We start from the raw sequence: 18,653 nt of genomic DNA on the forward strand, positions 1-18,653 counted from the left end.
TGTTAACCCGAGCAGTCGGAAAATGCAAACACAACATTGCACAACAATGTTTCCATCGGGAAGCGGTTCGAACGGCGACAAAGATGAGCACACTCATCACGAAATGTCAATCGCTGGCCATTAGGTAACGTTTTTTGGGGAGAGCTAGGAAAAACATAGCGAGTTCCATAAATTTTCCAACTCCAGCAGCTATTTTAATTCCTATTCTTTTCTCAAACCATAAATTGGGTGTGTGTGCGCGTTTTCCCCCAGTTCTATCACGATCGGTGCCCGATGATGACAATCTAATATGTGTGTTTTGTTGAGGTGTTTTGTGCGCGTATGACTGGCAACAATCTTCAGCGCTTTCCTTCTGTGAACCCATTAATTTTAGCAGCTTCATTTAATTAGCCATAAATTACCGATCCTGTAGGATTAAATGACGGCAATAATGGACGAAAATGACTAACGGCTTAAGCAGCAGCAGCAGCGGATGTTGGGGTGTATTGTTCCTGTTCAAACCGAAACGGTACACGGGCCATGGCTGACGTATAGGGTTTCAACAACCTACACTGTTGTGTATTAGTAGCATACAGCTGCGCTGGATGCTTTTAAAAGTGCGTGTGTTGTTAGATGTTTGACTTCTTGTAAACCGATATAACACGTCAAGAATCATAATAAGAGGAGCATTATATGGGAATGTCCTCCGAAAAAAGGTTTTTTTTTATGACAGTGAAGATCATTTGTAGCTTCCCCTTCAAATATGTGTGCTATTCACAATGAGTTACGGTTGGGCATTGTTAAACCCCGGAAAGTATGCAATACTTTATTCAGAAACCAATGCTTACGTGCTTAACCCATGCAAAATTATATTCAAATAGTTTCCTTAAAAAGGATCATCTATCCATTGATTGTATACCTTCTGGCGTTGTGAACATTGGATACAACTCTGTCCCAATACATCGCGAACATATTAAACATGTCAAGAATCATAAGAATTAGAGTATTATAGGTGAATGTCCTCAGAAAAAAGGTATTTTATGACAATGATGATCATTTGTAACTTAACCTTTCAAAGAGTGTACTATTCAACATAAATTATAGCTATGCATTTTAAACCCCATAAAGTATGCAATAGCTATTTATCAACTTACGAGTTTAACAAGAAAATAAATAAGGTTCAAATAGTTTTGTTAAAAAGGATCATTAATCCATTGATTGCATATTTTCAGGCGATGTGAACTTAAGATACTGTTCAGCCCAATTACATTGAGAGAACTGAAACACTCACACCAAAATCGTCTTCCTTACAACTTCCGCCAACTCAATGACCACTTAGCCGCACTTGACGCGAGTACTCTTACGGGAACGCACCCGTATACAGAGACGTGTGAAATTGCAATCAATTTCCGTACTTTAAACGTAAAATATTGGCGTGAGGCAGAAATGGCCGGACGGCAGTAGCCTCTAGCCCCGGACGGTGGCATTTGTTCGACGCCAACCGCGAAAGAAGTGGTGTGTTGGCGTGTGCAATGCTCGTCATGCGTGGGCAAAGTGGGCAAAAGTAATTAATCCACTTTTAAACCGGGCCGCTGCCGGTGGGTAAGCAAGTATCGGTAAGGTCGATCAAATAAATTTCATCGAATCAAACGATCTCGAAGACGATCCGGCGCGCACGTCTGGTCTTCGGCGGTTAGCGCAATACCGTACCAGGCGTTACGCATGAACGGTAAAGTTGAGTGCGTTCTTTGTTTTTATTTACCCTCGGCGGGTTGGTGTTTTGAAGGGAAAATAAAAATTCCATACCGTGGAAACCATCTTTCCGTACGGAGGGGGAAAATCATGACGTGCACGAAGAACGTCTCGGTTCTTTCGTGGTGCTGCGGCAGAACTGTTTGGGTTTGGCAACAATCTCATCCGTATTTCATTTCTGACGCTTCCGACAACTGACTTTACTCTAGTGGCTTGGTGCGCTTGGGATGGAACATATACGCCGTGTGCGTGTGTGTTTGGTTTTGCATTTCCTTGTCTGCAACCCCAAAATTGTACTTCAATTCTTTTGCCTCAAAACATTGGTTCCTGCAGCAGTTGCAGCACGCCATTACGGTTACGGTTGACGATTGACAAGACGTGTCGTTTCCTGCGTCCGTATGGAGTTGTGCAATCGTCCGAAGGAGTGGGATCGTGTCAGACATCTGCAAAGCTGCAGCCAAATGAGCAACCATGGGTCACAGATTTACCAGGATCGTATCCATAACGTACCCGTCCATTTAGGACCGTTTGAATGCTCCAAGAATGACACGAAGATCACGCAGCAAAGACGAATGTGGTTTTTAATAACCCACCGCTGATACTGGGATATGTGGTGTGCATCCGGCAAATTCTCCCGGTCCCGCATCTGTCACATCCGAGCGCGAACGCGGTACACTCCGGGTTCGCGATCAGTTGCGCGATGGCAGAAGAAATTGCGATAATGATCTTCCTCCAGGAGTAGCAGCTACACCAACGGGCACCCAAGATCACCAAAAAACGGAGGAGCTAAAGCGAGAGAAACAGAAAAACCTCGCGCTAGTGACTGATGGTGGCGGGTGGCGTCGGTGGCAGTTTGTCATGGTTGGCCCTTCGTCATATACTGTCGGCTATAAATACACGCTTCTATCCGTTCGGTTGCTTGCATGGACGGGCCGCGTACGGGCACGTTCCTTCAGGCACACTACACTGGAAGCAGTACAACCGTACCAAAATTCACCAATTTTCCTCGCCAGGAACCGTAGCAGGTCCCGGGTTGACTTATGATATAGCAGACTTGACGGTATAAAATATTGCTCTCCCAGTATACACCCGCCTTCATCGTCGCGGTACCAACCGAAGGAGCGAGAAAAAAAAACAACACTACTTTTCACTGTAAAACCACACACACAACGCACACTTTTCACGACCGAAACAAACGTGTGACGTACCGGGCAATGTGCCGCCATGCCTGTCGCCAACGATCGTGATTGTCACCACCGTGAATCATCACGCGGTGCGGTGACTCACATGAAGCGCGGCGCACGCTTCACTGCAACACGGCGCGACATTAACGAACGTTTTCCTTTCGTTCTTGCTTCCTTTGCGGACTTGATCCGTCTCGTACACTGGGATTGCAAAACCATTGCACAAGGAGCCGCGTGTTCTGATCATCATCTCCCGGAAAAAAAACTTATAGCAACACCTTTATTTTAAAATTAGATAATCACCTTAAGAAAATCTTCTTTGCGATTAGTTATTCCACCAGTTTGCAAACGAAAAACTCAACACAAATCGAATAGAAAAGCGCTCCTTTTTCCTTCCTGTTACGATCGCTCCAAATAAACCGTCCGTATGTTAGGCCGCCCGAAACACAACTGATCCCACCGCACGGCTTCGTCATCGTCCTCTCGCACCACACACGCACCCACACACAAACAAACACTCACACATACGATGGGATGGGGAGAAAAAGTTGGAAAATCCCTCATTGCAACCCCTGGGCCCGGGTTTCGTGCGGCGGTGACAAAAATAAATTCCGTAAGCACACCATTTTCTTCACCGCTGTTTTCCACTTAATTTTTAAGCATCACTCCAACACCCAGCCTTGCGCACACCACACCCCCCCCCTTGCCACAGCCGGCCACCGGCGTGATCTACTTGGTTGCGTGGTGCGTTAATCCTAACCACACTTTTCACCGCCGAATTTTCCGACGCTGTCTGCAGCGCGACGGGACGTTTTGCTTGTGCCGAAAACGTCTGTTTATATTTTCCTTATTACTGTCGACACCGTATGGGAGGGGAGGATGCGTAATTTTTCGTTGTTGTTGTTCGTGCGTAGTTGCTCCGTTTCGGTGTTTCTTTTTCCGCGCATGTTGCTCAATTCATAAAATTCGGCGTAACACACACACACACCCCCTCTGGGTGCACGTGCGCACAACACGCAGCATGTTCTATCCTCCACTGCCGGAAGACCGGCTCGACATGTGTGTGATGCGAAAAAAGGCACTTTTTTATGGGAGAATATTTAAAAAACGAATGACAAAACACTGCTTTTTACCACCGTAACTGGACTCAACTGCGTGAATTTTTACGGTGAGGCTGGGCCGTACGAAATCGCGGCGAACAGGGAACCGCCGTCACGCTGCCAGATGGCATCCGTTTCGTTTGAAAGATCCGTTACGAATGAGGAAGGCCACTCCCTGCGACGACAGAACACGAAAGACCCGGTGCGGTCCCTCGATCCGACGCGGAGCAATTGTGAGCATACGCACGAGATCGGTACGTTCGCTCGCGAGAAGAACGCACACACCGCGTACTCACGGAGAGAAAGGCTGAAAATTGCATTCCGGCCGGAAAAGCGGCTCTTCAAGGAGTGTGCCAATTGACTTATCGCACGCTTAATTGGTGGGGTAGATAAGATTGCTGACCGAAGACACAGACATTTATCAGCTGTTTTCTCTTCGCAATCTTCTCCAACCTTCGGGTTGTAGCCGGTTCACCTCGTTGGAATTCGTAACAAGTGCGCACACCAATACATAAATGCACGTCCCTCATACCCTGAACGCTGTAACGAAGATGACAAACGAGATCGTCGACGATTTTTACAATTAGAAGCCTTTCGATCGTCTTCGCAGTCGTACCGCTAGTGTGCTGCAGAGTGCTCCGAAAATGGTAAGAATAGATGTGCAATGTAAGCAGTTCAACTAGCTCATTCCATTTGTTCCCCTTTTCAGAGATGGTCGGGTTTGTTTGTGGTGGCCGTTTTCGGAGTGTTTGCATGGTTGCCGACACGGGACGCAGCCAAAATTCTGCTTGTTTCTGCCTTTCCCGGCGTAAGCCACTGGCTTATGTTCGAGCACATCGTACACGAGCTGCTGAGGCGAGGTCACGAACTGACGGCCATCACCAGCTATCGGTTGCGAACGGATGGCACGAACCAAACGGAGCGATATCACGAGATTCTGATTGATCCCGTGTACGACTTCGAAGCCAACGGGTTGCCGATGGAGGTGTTCTACAAGTCCCAATCGTTCGGTGATCCGTTCTTCAAGATGTCAATCCTGTGGAAGCTGGGGCTGGAGACGGCGGAGCACGCATTTGAAAGTGCAAACGTGAAGAAGTTCTTAAAAACCGAAGGACTCGCGTTTGATCTTCTGATTGCTGAGCAGTTTGTGCAAGAAAGCTTCCTGATGTTCGCTCACAAGTACCAAGTCCCGGTCGTCACTATCAGTGAGTATGCACGTCATCTGGAACTGGTTGGTTTCATTACCTTAATCATCTACTGCTCGCTTACAGATACTCTTGGCCATGCAGACTACATAGATCGTGCATTTGGATTGATAACTCCTTGGTCGTTCGTACCACACTTTATGCTCCAGTATGACGATCAAATGTCCCTCAAGGAACGGGCGTACAACGTGTTCCTATCGGCGTGGGATGCATTTAATCGCAAGTTCCACTATCTACCGGAGCAGACAAAGCTAACATTAAAGTATTTTGGAGCCACCGAAGTGTTACCCTCGCTGGAGGATCTCGAGAGGAACGTCAGTGTGGTGCTTGTGAACAACCACATCATCTCCTCACGACCCAGACCACGCATCAACGGAATGATCGATATTGCCGGTGTGCACATTCGGGCACCAAAAGCGCTTCCCCTCGTTGTGAAGGTACTTGTGCATGATGTACAGCGGTATTTGAACCATGAGTGAAGATCTCGCTTGTTCTATTCACAGGAGTTTCTCGATTCATCTCACAATGGCGTTATCTACATCAACTTCGGCACCTTCCTGAGAAGCTCCGGTATGCCACCAGAAACTCTGCAAGTGTTTCTGTCCCTGTTCCGTGCCCTGCCGCAGTACAACTTCCTGTGGAAATGGGAAGCGGACAATATCCCGAATCTACCACCGAACGTGCTGTTGCAACAGTGGCTCCCACAGAATGACGTCCTGGCGCATCCCAACGTTAAGCTGTTTGTGTCACACGGGGGTATTTTCGGCACGCAAGAATCCATCTACTGGGCTCGTCCGATACTGTTTGTACCGTTCTACGGTGATCAGCATAGTAATGCGCTCAAATTTGAACGTGCCGGCATCGGGCTTACGCTTCAGATTATCAACGTTACGATGGAGGACTTCCGGTCGAAGATTGAACGGATAGTGCAGGGTGCGGAGTTCCAGCAAAACGTCAACCGATTGTCGGCCATCTTCCGCGATAATCCAACAGATCCGCTCGAGGAGGCAGCGTTCTGGATCGAATACGTGATACGCCACCGGGGAGCAACTCATCTGAAGTCTGCCGCTGTGCATATGCCCTGGTATCGGTATCTGCTGCTAGACATGTTGTCATTGACCTTGCTGGTGGTTGCGAGTGTGGTCTGGTCGGTAAAGTCACTGCTGTGCAGCGGCATGGAACTGATCAAACCACACCGTGCAACCAAAGTCAAAGTCAAGTAACCGAATATTTTGGAGTGGTTCAAGAACGATTTGCGTTAGCCAGATAAGCTGGCCCGATAATGGCCGTGTGTTTACCAAGGCATTGGTCGGATACAAATAAAATGTGCTGATGTGTGTGAGTAAAAATACATTTCAACTATGCTTAACTCTATGCTGTTGTACGATAATCGAACAAAACCCTTGACAGGTTCACCGTACATAATTTATCAGTAAGCAGCCGTAACGTTGCTCGACGTCACTCGGGGGTTGTTTCTCGAGATGGATTGCATCCGCGCGGTGCGTTTATTGCTCGCTCACGCTCGACTGTTTTCTCTCGCTTTCTCTCGTTCTCTCTCGACCCCTCTCTGGCAATCTCTCAATGTGCGCGGCCACCAGCAAGATACGCGATTTAACGCTAGAACACTTCGCGCAGCAGCTGCATCCATCCGGCTGTCGATCCGGGCTTGCCAGTAGCGGTACGGCCAACAGCCGAGAAGGATCGAAATATTTGGAACAGTGCACAAGTCGCGGTTCGCACACACCGTCACCGACCCGTAAGCGTGACACGTGGAACGAGCGTCCCCTGCCGCGGTTTGAATCTATTTATTCACCACGAATCCTCACACGGTCGATCGAACGGATACGGTCCATCCGGATTTTAACGGTCAGATTAAGTGGTTTTCACACTGATTGCATCAACAGCCCGCTGATTATCAACCATTGCTTCGTGATCAAGACGTTAATCGAGGTGTGCAATGAGACTCGAATGCAACGGGGCCACATTGCATAACGGATGAACGAGTGCCCCAGAAACAAAATATCTTCCCAAAATTCATCCCCCCCTCACACGTTGCTGCTACCCAAGTCCCCAGCAGTAAAACCTTCCCTGCTGTGCAAACGATCGTCATCCGCGGACACGTGAAGTGAGGTTTTGTCTCTGTTTTAACGATCAGTTTACGTCCAAAACGTGTGCGCGGCTGTCAGGTGTTGTTGTCTGGGACCAGCGCAGAGGTGAAACAAGTTCGCAAATCGAAAATGGTAAGCAATTTCCCGTCGGTTGGCCACGCGAATTGGTTGCGCTGCTAGTAGGAAACCGCACTGCATAGGTTGACATTAAATTGACCTACGAATTTACGGCTACCGGGAGCTGGTAATATCTCGAAGGTCTCGAATCCACCCCAATCAAATACAGCGGGCACCCATACACGCAATCACACACATATCGGAACTCGTCACACTGATGATGATAAGGCTATAATTTATCAATGCGCTCCCGGTTGGAGCCGCGATGAGATCGAATCGGCAAAAGAGTTGAGGACGCTTGGCTCTCGGAAACACTGGTTTCCAACTGCCACACACCGTAGCAGCACTGCTTGCTGTGCGGGTTTGGCGAAGCATTTTTCAATTCCCACTATAAATAGGAACGCCCTGAACAGGCGTTCCAAGTGCCAAGTTCATGCGGCGCCGTACGGGTGGCCGGAGACACGGGGCGCGTGGGCTTCTCTAGTAAACATTAAGAATATTTTTAGGTGGACGATCCCCACACCCGACAACGTGCCGCATTATCGCTTCTCAGGTTCTTCTGTTTTGTTGTTTTTTTTCCTTTTCGCTATTTTGATTATGATGCCGGTATGCTTTATTTGTTTTTGTTGCGTTTTCATTTCGATTTCGCGTTGCACCATCATTACTGGGGCAGGAATTGGTTCCCTATTAAAGTGGCTGCTAAAGCACTAAAGCCTCTCGCCAGTGCGGTACGTTTATTGAATCGTGTTGAAGATATAGCAAAAGATACACTTACCCATTCTTACGAGTTTTTGGACGATTAAAAATAGTTTGATGGCGATGTGTGGAGTAAATGTAGGCCATCGCTTTCCTTCGCGCTGTGTCCATTCCAGTGGATGGTGAAATACCCCCGCCGGACGGGGACAAGTGTGGGTGTGCCACTATTCATTTTAGTCCGAAGTAAACAACCGAAAACTGACCCGAACCATTCTGACTCGACTTTATTACACGCAACTGTGCCAACGGTAATCGAACAGATGCTCTCCCGAGTTTAGAGTGGGGTCGTCTGAACTAAACCTGTACAGTACGATCCGTTCTTTGAACGTAAAACAACTGCACCTGTCTTCAACACTGGTGAATTATACGTTAAAAGTAAAAGCAACCTGTCGAATATAGGAACATTTGGTAAGTGACCTGGAACGGAGGATTGAACGAGATAAGGGCTGAGAGACAAATTTTTGGATGAAAGATAAAAGGTCGAAAGATCCATACCGTTCATTCAGTTCTTCACGACAAATGAACGAGATCGCTCAGGTTCATGCGAATCTAATGATTTACCCAACCTTACCCGAGTTCCGTACCAGTTTTAGTTTTTTCCACTGTCAGTACTAATTGCCAATGGAACTATTGATGGGGTGCGGTAAAGGAATGCTAGGTTAAAGATACCGGCAAGTTGCCAAGATGTGTGGATTTTGGCACATTGGTGAAGAGGGCCTAGATGGACCGAACTGGTCTAGAGTGTGTATTTTCAGCAGATTGTCCATCAAATCTGACACGATGAGATCTGCGAAACATGTCTACTACCAGACCTTGATATCTTATACAAGTGTTGGACCTACTTGCTATTGAATATTGTAATACAATCTAGCTCATAAATTTAACTTCATCCGGTAACGTCTTGTCCCACTGATGCAATAACTTTTCTCGTTTGCAACAGTCATTTCCACCGACGAACTCGTAACCAGGCTGATTTATGTATTCACTATGTCCAGTGTTTAACTCTCTTCTACTCTCGCAGCATTTCCGTGTACTGTCCTACATCATCGGTTGCGCATTCGCATTTACCGCCCTCTGTCCGCTTGCCGAAGGTGGCAAGATACTGTTCCTGGTGCCCTTCCCAGCTCCATCCCATTGGCTATGGATAGAACATTTCGTAAAGGAATTGCTTTCCCGAGGGCACGAAGTAACGGCCATCACTAACTTCGCCATGAAGGAACCACATCGAAACTATACCGAAGTACTGATCGATCCACCATATGACATACCGTACTACTGTAAGTATTCGTAACCCATTGAGGATATTTGTAGTGTCGTGATCCTATGTCTGCCCCTTCAATTGCAGTTCCCGTGTCGGACATATACGAATCGAAGTACAACAGTGATCTGAACAATCTGTTCCTTTACTGGCGGGTGGGCCTCTCGACGACGCAGTACGCACTGGAGAACGAAAACGTACAACAGTTTATCGAGCAGGATGATACCGACTTCGACGTGATCATCTCGGAGCAATTCTACCAGGAGGCATTCTTAATGTTTGCCCACAAGTATCGGGCACCGATTGTGACACTTTGTAAGAGGAATCTAGCAGGGAAGGATTCGATTGGGAGGTACATTAAAGCATTTTTCTTATTTTCGGTTTTTATTCGAAGGTACTCTGGGTCACGCTAATCATATTGATCAAGCTATGGGGCTCGTCACGCCATGGTCATTTGTACCGCATCCGGTGCTACTGCTATCCGACGATATGACGTTCTCCCAGCGTTGTTACAACTTTTGGATCTCGCTTGTTGATCTGCTGATCCGTCAATTCTACTACATCCCGCAACAGAACAAGTTGGCCCAGATACATTTTGCGCGGATTGAAGGTATGCCACAAGCGTACAGTGGTTTGTAAATCATGATGATGTGTTGATCTTTCAATACCCATTAGGTCCTGAGCTGATGCCCTCGATTCAAGATCTGGAGAAATCCATCTCCGCCATATTGGTAAACAGTCACCTTTCGACGTCACCACCACGTCCCACCATTCCGGGTTTGGTAAATGTGGCCGGAGCACATATCAAGCCCGCAAAAGAGCTACCCGAGGACATTAAGAAGTTTCTCGACGGTGCCAAGGAGGGCGTCATATTCTTCAGCCTCGGCTCGTACATGAAAAGTGCGGACATGCCGAAAGATAAAATGAAGGCGTTTCTGGAGGTGTTCCGGAATCTGAAGCAGCGAGTGCTGTGGAAGTACGAAAACGAAGACATTGCGCGGTTGCCGAAGAATGTGATGGTACGCAAATGGTTACCGCAGAGCGACATCCTCGCCCATCCGAAGGTCGTGCTATTCATCACGCACGGTGGCATGTTTGGCAGCCAGGAAGGCATCTACCGTGGTGTCCCGATGCTGTACATACCGTTCTACGGCGATCAGCATCGTAATGCGCTAAAGGCGGAACAGGCCGGTTATGCGTTAACGTTGAACTTTGCGGAAGTGAACGTCATAACGCTTGGGTCGCGCATCAACGAACTGCTCACCAACCCTACGTTCATGAAGCAGGCTAAACGAGCGTCGGACCTTTTCCGGGACAATGTGGTACCGCCGATGCAGGAAGCGATGCACTGGATCGAGTACGTGATAAGGCACAAGGGTGCCAAGCATCTGAAAACCAAAGCCATCGAACTATCCTGGCCACAGTACCTGATGCTTGATGTGGTTGGGTTCGTTACGCTAGCGTTCCTACTACTGGCGGCCATATTTTACAAGGTGGTCGGCCTCTTCCTAACGCCACCAAAGCCGAAAGCAAAACCAAAGACTCGCGACACAATGCTCGGGATGCGAAAGCCGAAGCTGAACTAAAGATGCATATTTTATATTCGAAATAAATGCTAATGCTACTGTATACACTCTGGACCGAATGGTGCCCGTTATTACTTGGACAACCTTCACCTACTCAAATCGTGCTTCACAATGATTGTGTTCCTCAGGATCTTCCGGTTCGGGGCGTGGGTTGTGTTCTAAGCTATACTTGGCCATCACTTCATACAGCAGCACCTCCAACATGCCATTGGTTCCGCTGGCCAAGTCGGCCATCATTTCGTCGTCCAGATAGATGTTCATTCGGTGGAAAACCTTCCGGCTAAGAGTCTGCCAATTGTCCAGCTTGTTTCGGGTAGCATTACACCTGGTGTAGTTGTGTAGGTCGACCAGCTTCGGATAAAGATGCTTTAAGATTTCTGCTACCAGCACTAAGATAATGAATAATGACAACAAATATTAAAATTAGCTTCTTCTTTATCGACACAACAACCTCAACAGGACTAGGCCTGCCGTTTCTGGCTTTCTTTGACTTTGTTTACCCGTAGCTGGATAGTCAAGTTCTGCGTACGGGGGATTGGTCCGGATGGGATTTTGGACCGGTCCTGCCGTGTGAAGAACGGTACCGCCACCAATACACCATCGAACCGCCCTCAATTAACTACTTTCGTGCAAATACACTAAGGTACTCTGATACAAACCTCCATCCGTAAAATCTCGGTTGATATTTTTAATTTCCTTGGACAGGTTGAATTGTTTTACCCAGCGATACACTTCCGTAATTTCTTGCACCGATAGCTGAATTGGTTTCTTTTTGGTTGCCATTTTTGACGAAATTACTCCCCTTTTCTCTCGATGTTCTGTAAAACACACTTTGCTCTAATGAACCTTCCATGCTACTATGATGATTACAAAAGAAACAAATGTGAAACATGAAAGTCATCGCTTAGCTGAAAAAGAATAAAACAAGCATGATTTTACATTCTAACAAACAACAATGTATCCAACGCAGATTGAACGCAGATTCCAAATTCTCCGGAAATCCCCACAAACAATCTTTCGTTTTGTGGCTTCTTTCTTAACAAGGTTTCAACACCAACACCAACACCAAAACATTAACCGCTAAAACGTACAAATCCTGTTGCATGCTGAACGATGTATAAAAGTACTAAAATCACTTCCACAACCGTGGTTCATCTACTAATTTTGACCACACATTGCTAGCGTTCGCCGGTACACGGTAGCATTCGTGCAAAGCAATCAAACCGGTTTCGCTTCGCTCGTTGGAAAGGTTATTGCGATTGTTCGCACGATTTAATCGGCTACCGACATCAGTGGAGGATGGTAGCAAGCGTAGCAGCAACAATGGCACCATCGGCAGGAATACTTCTTCTTTGGAAGATAGCGATTGTAGTTCAGATTTTCGGAACTGGTAAGCGATTCGAACCAGAAAATCAATACAATAAATTAATACTTTTCCATTATTTTAAAGCGTATGGATCCCTGCTTGCAACACAATCGAAATTAGACGAAGACATCACCACCACGATCTTGCCAAACGAACGGGAATCTATTGACGGTGAGTTGTAATTTAATTAATAGCAACAATGAATGGGGGTGATATGCGGCTGCGTGCCCTTGCAGATTGTCATCTGCGTTACTACAAGTTTGGACATGGACCGGAACCATTGCCTGCCTTTGGAAGGCCGGCATATTTACGCGAATTTGCTCATATGGCCGCCGTAGGATGGACGCGAAACGGTGGAAAAATTGATTGGAGTTGTGGTGGATCACTGATCTGGGAGAATTATGTGCTTACGGCGGCTCATTGCGCAGCAGATGATAAGTATGTTACGTGCTAAGCGTTGTCCGCATCCACCAAACCTCGCAGGAGATACGTATTGAACAAGTCGTACGGTTGGCCTTCTCTTTGTTTAGTACGGTCGAGCCTGATGTTGTTCGCCTTGGTGATATTAATTTGTACGATGACTCAGACAACCAGTACGCGCAGCAGCTTAAGATTGTCGAAATTATACGTCATCCGGAGCACCGGTTTAACTCACGGTATCACGATTTGGCGCTGCTGAGATTGGAGAAGAACGTTGTGTGAGTGGTTGTATGGAAGAACGCTGTGGCAAATGGAATAGCATGCACATGCTACATCACATGAATCTGTTTTAGGCTACACGACACGGTGGCTCCAGGATGTCTGTGGAACGACGAGGAGATTCCCTTTCCTTCGATGGAAGCTACCGGTTGGGGTTCTACAGGGTTCGGTAAGTGTACGATGTCCTTATCTAATGGGATTTCTGATTAAAAATAGTTACTGTACAAACCCGTAGGTCAAGCGAGCACTCCTATTTTGCTGAAGGTATCGCTCAGTGTAGTTCAAAAGGCGCAGTGCGATCAACACTATCGGAAAGGTGATCGTGGGTTAAGGCAGGGTTTGCAGAACTATCATCTGTGTGCGGGTGATGTTAAAATGGACACCTGTCCGGTATGTGATGTGTGGTCCGCACCAAAGATTAGCTGCTTACAGTCCAATTTGTAGGGAGATTCCGGTGGACCACTGCAGATGAAGCTGCTTTCCAATGCAAAGATGACACCATTCATTATAGCGGTAACCTCCTTTGGTAGCATCTGCGGACAATCGGTACCGGGAGTGTACATGAAGGTGTCACCTTACATACCCTGGATACGTTCGGAGTTGGCAAAACGGGGAGAAAAAGTACAGGGTATGAAGTCGGTCGACATTGCGTAAATATGTGTTGCTAAATTAGCACAATATTTCTAATGATTTCAGAATGGAGTTTTAAGCCTTACGCGTGCGCTCTTAGATACATACATCTCAGAGAGTATGAGGATGACGTTGTGTACCAAAAATCGGCCAATTTCGAATCACTAGATTCCAGTAAGGCGCACATGAACATCATCTCATCGACACAAACGGTGAAAATATATTGGCCAACGGGTACGAAAGGCCCGGACGACTGTTACGGTGTAATTATCGACGAGGATACAGTTGTAACGCTTGCTCGATGTGCTTCTTTCCAGAGGTTTGTGGGTACAGTGAGGCTCTTAATACATTTCTAAACTATCTTTACCGTATTGTAGGACGTCGCCTTCGCAAATCGCGTTTGCGAATGATACCCGTTACGATGTGGCAAAAGCACATCGCCATCCCCGGTACAGACCCAACTCTTACTACAACGATATAGCTATTCTAAAGCTGAAGAATAGATTCCAATTTTCATCTCAATTCGTTCCCGCTTGCATATGGAGTGCTTTCAACCTTCCCGATCCGCGGTTTTACGTTACCGGACAGGGGCGATTGGATTTAAACGAGTTTAGCTATAATAGCGAAATGTTGAAGGAGTTTAGTGAGTACCTACAAAACTGTTTCTTTTTGGAACACTTGTTCACTTCGCTTTATCTGTGTATCTATCGCTATAGAACCGCAGATCGTGCAGGTAGCTCCGAGGGCAGACATTCATCAGCAGGCGAACTGTAGTATCCCGGAAGAATATTTGCCCAGTGTATCGAACGGACTCGCACAGGAGCATCTATGCTTCGGAAACAAACCCTTCCTGGTGCCAGAGTCCTGTCAGATGCTATTTGGAGCACCGCTAAGGCGCAACATTTGGCGCATGGGACGACACTTTGAGCACATCTACGCACTGAACCTGTTCGGCAAGGACTGTGGTTTTGGACGCTCTGCCGTAGCGACTCGGTTAGGGCCGCATCACGAATGGATGAAGTCGGTCTTGCTGCCCAATTACAAGGACACCAACGATGCGGTACACTTTATCAATTCTGATCTGCACAGATATGATCACTGCACGGCACCCGATGGTAGTGAAGGGCTGTGTACGGATGTGCAACGCTGTCCGAAAGTAGCTTACGATGCGCAGACCAACCGGATAGTGCGATTCTGCAACAGCGGCACAGTGGTGTGTTGTCCATATGAGCACATTAGAAACGAGACGCGTTCTAGTGATGCAGCAAAGGAGTTGGATGACTGCGAGAGTCGCTACCGGAAGTTTCACAAAGAATATCAACGATGGCAAACTGACAGAATCGACCAATATTATCACATGGTAAGGGATAGATAGTAGTATTGGGTGAATCCGATACAGATTTATGAATCTGAATGAATCTTTGAATTGAATGAATGAATCTGAATCTCTATTCCAAAGATTCAGGAATAGTCAAAAATTTACGAATCTTCCAAGATCCATGAACCATCTAAAATTTATGATCTCCAAAGGATCTTGTTCGTCATTAAGGGGCTTGATCAACCGCTGGTCTGAGGATTCATGAATCTTTAGGAAGACGATTCCTAATTGGAATGACTCCTCACTTAAGATTCATATGAATAATTCTTCTAGAAAGATTCATTAAGCACAGCACTCATAGATAGCGGTTATTGGAGATGAACATGATGTTACCTCTGTTCCACAGGTTTATATCGGCTGGGAGAATAGGATGGGTCGGCAAACGGAATGGAATTGCCCGGGAGCCTTGATTACCCGCAATTTGGTGGTTTCCTCTGCCTACTGTCTGTTGGGTGTAGGAACTCCACCAACAGTGGTGAACATTGCCGAGGGTAATCCTAATGTTACCTGGTATAATCCGGTGATGGCTCGCATCCGAGAAGTGATCATCCATCCAAACTATAATTCTACGGCTCTGCTACATGATATTGGCCTTGTGCGGTTGGAAAGAAATATGGTCCCAACGGGACTCAAATATCCAATCTGTTTGTGGCAGAATGAAACCCACACACCGTTCTTGCTCCATCGGAAGGTTACGGGTAAGCACTGCTACGAGTGTTTATGTAGCCACGATATATCCATTCGTTTCATTATGTAATTTTGCAGTGGACAATGCATCACAGTTCGCTGAAAGCTACACGAAGTATAACAGCGATTGTCAGGAGTATTTAGCAATGCACGGAAGCCGCAAGCTACGTACGTCCGAGTTGTGTGCAGATGTCGATGTGTACAGCCCCCGTTCGTTCACCGGAGATCCGCTCGTTTGGTATAAACGTAATACGGCCGACAACTCAACGACGCAGTATTTGGTCGGGTTAATAAGCTACGGTCGTTCGCAAGATGAACTATACGTGCACACGCGTATTTCATCGTATGTAAGCTGGATTAAAAGTGTGGCCTAAATGAGGCCGGAGTCTAGGATGGTAAGCAGCGCTTACGAAAAATAATAGAACGAGCAAAGTGAGAAACATTTTGCCCTGATGTGATTTGTCTTAAATTGTTTGCTCACTGCGGAGATGAGTAATCTTTTACCAGGAAATTAGATCAGTGGATAGAGATTGTTGACGGGTCCTTTTTGGTGAAGTCCTTCCTTCCTTTGGTATTCCGTTCTTCAGTATTCTTCGCCTTAATGTCCGAAAAACAACTGCTTTAAGTTGTGATTTACTCTACCTTTCCACACCACCGTCCAGCACTATCTAAATTCAGAATTCATGCTGGTAGATAACTGTCATACATTGCAATGGGCCATATTCTCTAATTTCATGCTAAAACACTGCGGTCTTCCGGATCCGAATAGAATTTTCTGCAGCAGTAGTACACAAATACGGTTCCAGAATTCGTTAGTCTGATACACTGGTGTCCACGCGGTCCCTATCATGTCGAAGAGTAGGCCACACAAACAACTGCTTTGTCCTTTTCACACTAACCACCATTGCCATCATTGTGTCCGCACATAGATGAAACAGAACACAAAAAATCTGTAGTCAAAGTCATTTGAATGTTGACCCTCTTGAATCAATTTTAGTGATAAGATAGAGAGCGTTTAGCTGCACGCTCGAAATACGAGATGATTGCTAGTCCTATTGGTAATTCGCATCCGGTAACAACCTCTCCGCCACAAAATGTGGTTGCGATTCGCTTTTACCGGTTGCTTGTTTCTGCTGGGCAGTGTGCTATCGAGTGCAGATGGATACAAGATACTGTTTCTCGTCCCATTTCCCGGTCCTAGCCATTGGTTAATGCTGAAACATTTCATACGTGAGCTTACCGAGCGACAGCATCAGGTAACGTGCATTACAGCCTTTCCGTTTGGTGAGAAGCTACATAACTACGATGAAATCTTCATTGATCCTCCGTATCCCATTCGGGAGACATGTAAGTTTGTACAAGCACAGAGTGAAGTGCAATTTACGTTGGTTTCATCGGGATGTATTATCTTCACTTGCAGTTCCCGTGGAGGGATTGTTCGCGTCCAGTCAAACATCGGATTTCGACAAGCTGTTCATGTACTGGGAACTGGGATTCAATACCAGCCGGCATGGTTTGGAGTCGGAAAATGTGCGCCAGTTTATTCGGCGTACTGATCTCGAGTTCGATTTGGTCGTTGCCGAACAGTTCTTCCAAGAAAGTTGGCTCATGTTTGCGCACAAATTCAACGCACCGATCGTTACGATCAGCACGTACGGTTATTCGGACTTTTTCGACCGGATTATGGGTTTAAATACACCGTGGTCCTTTGTGCCGCACATGATCCTTTCCTATGAAGATGATATGGATTTCCTCCAAAGAGCATACAACGTGTTAATTTCGTTGTGTGATTCCGTTTACCGCAGATACGTATATCTTCCGCAACAGGATCAACTAGCAAAGGAAGTATTTGGGGAGTTGACTAAGGAATCTGAACGTCTACCAAGCATAATGGAGCTGGAACAGTCCATTTCGGTTATTTTGGTCAACAGCCATCCTATCCTGAGCACACCGCGTCCAAGCATTCGTGGGCTGGTGAACATTGGCGGAGCACACATTCGAGCGCCGAAACCACTCCCTGACGAGTTGCGTCAATTCATGGACGAAGCACGGCACGGTGTAATCTATTTCTCGCTCGGTGCCTACATGCAGAGTGCTGTGATGCCGATCGAGAAGCGTACGGCGATACTGCGCGTTTTTGGTACACTGGAACAGCGTATCGTTTGGAAGTTTGAAGACAACAGCCTCCCGAATAGTGACATTCCGCCCAATGTGATGGTCAGCAAGTGGGCACCGCAGAACGATATTCTGGCCCACCCGAAGATGGTCCTCTTCATTTCGCACGGCGGTCAGTTCGGTACGTTCGAGACGATGCATCACGGGGTACCGGTGCTGTTCATGCCATTCTTTGGCGATCAGCATCGCAATGCGGACCGTGCGATAAAGCAAGGATTTGCAGAGAAAATGAGTTTCCAAAGCATCACCGAGCAGAGCTTTGGTGCGAAGGTGCGCCATTTAATTGAGAACAAACAGTATTTCGCGCGTGCGAAGGAAATATCGAAACTCTTCACCGATCGGCTGGTGCAACCGATGGATGAAGCCATCTTCTGGATTGAGTACACAGCCAGACACAAGGGCGCAGTGCATTTGAAGTCGAAATCGATTCGATTCAACTGGTTCGAGTACAATTCGTTCGATTTGGTGCTGTACCCAGCAGCTTTGGTGTTTGGTATGTTATTAATCAGTAAACTGGCCGCATTTATGACTAAAACCAATAACGGACAGCGGGATCGAGACAGGTCATCCAGTAAGCGCAAAAGCGTTACAAAAAATCGATCGTAAACTTCTGCTAAAATGAAAACAATACGCAGCTGTCGATTAGCACTCGTTTAGTGTTCTTTCTACGAAT

The 18,653-nt window shown here is 46.7% G+C and overlaps 5 protein-coding genes across 5 annotated transcripts; 4 read left to right on the top strand and 1 right to left on the bottom strand.

Moving 5' to 3' along the window:
* Window positions 1-4,672: 4,672 nt before the first annotated feature.
* On the top strand, window positions 4,673-6,443 carry LOC128712491 (UDP-glycosyltransferase UGT5-like). Its single transcript, XM_053807382.1, has 4 exons — window positions 4,673-4,681; window positions 4,725-5,220; window positions 5,287-5,657; window positions 5,724-6,443. The coding sequence occupies exons 1-4, from the start codon at window positions 4,673-4,675 to the stop codon at window positions 6,441-6,443; spliced, it is 1,596 nt and encodes a 531-aa protein (XP_053663357.1).
* A 358-nt stretch (window positions 6,444-6,801) lies between these two features.
* Window positions 6,802-11,045, top strand: LOC128712493 (UDP-glycosyltransferase UGT4-like). The gene is made up of 5 exons (XM_053807383.1): window positions 6,802-6,976; window positions 9,197-9,478; window positions 9,547-9,774; window positions 9,854-10,069; window positions 10,135-11,045. Exons 1-5 carry the CDS (start codon window positions 6,802-6,804, stop codon window positions 11,043-11,045), a joined length of 1,812 nt encoding a protein of 603 aa, XP_053663358.1.
* A 90-nt stretch (window positions 11,046-11,135) lies between these two features.
* Window positions 11,136-11,828, bottom strand: LOC128712494 (sperm flagellar protein 1-like). The gene is made up of 2 exons (XM_053807384.1): window positions 11,705-11,828; window positions 11,136-11,434 (listed from the first exon to the last, which is right to left on the bottom strand). The coding sequence occupies exons 1-2, from the start codon at window positions 11,826-11,828 to the stop codon at window positions 11,136-11,138; spliced, it is 423 nt and encodes a 140-aa protein (XP_053663359.1).
* Window positions 11,829-12,344: 516 nt separating this feature from the next.
* Window positions 12,345-16,179, top strand: LOC128715777 (uncharacterized). The gene is made up of 12 exons (XM_053810692.1): window positions 12,345-12,435; window positions 12,496-12,582; window positions 12,648-12,849; window positions 12,942-13,109; window positions 13,185-13,279; window positions 13,346-13,500; window positions 13,555-13,738; window positions 13,807-14,059; window positions 14,118-14,383; window positions 14,457-15,100; window positions 15,465-15,816; window positions 15,884-16,179. Exons 1-12 carry the CDS (start codon window positions 12,345-12,347, stop codon window positions 16,177-16,179), a joined length of 2,793 nt encoding a protein of 930 aa, XP_053666667.1.
* Window positions 16,180-16,899: 720 nt separating this feature from the next.
* On the top strand, window positions 16,900-18,586 carry LOC128712495 (UDP-glycosyltransferase UGT5-like). The gene is made up of 2 exons (XM_053807385.1): window positions 16,900-17,152; window positions 17,226-18,586. The coding sequence occupies exons 1-2, from the start codon at window positions 16,900-16,902 to the stop codon at window positions 18,584-18,586; spliced, it is 1,614 nt and encodes a 537-aa protein (XP_053663360.1).
* Window positions 18,587-18,653: the final 67 nt, after the last annotated feature.

The sequence above is a fragment of the Anopheles marshallii genome, chromosome 3, assembly GCF_943734725.1.
Source record: "Anopheles marshallii chromosome 3, idAnoMarsDA_429_01, whole genome shotgun sequence".
Taxonomy (NCBI): domain Eukaryota; kingdom Metazoa; phylum Arthropoda; class Insecta; order Diptera; family Culicidae; genus Anopheles; species Anopheles marshallii.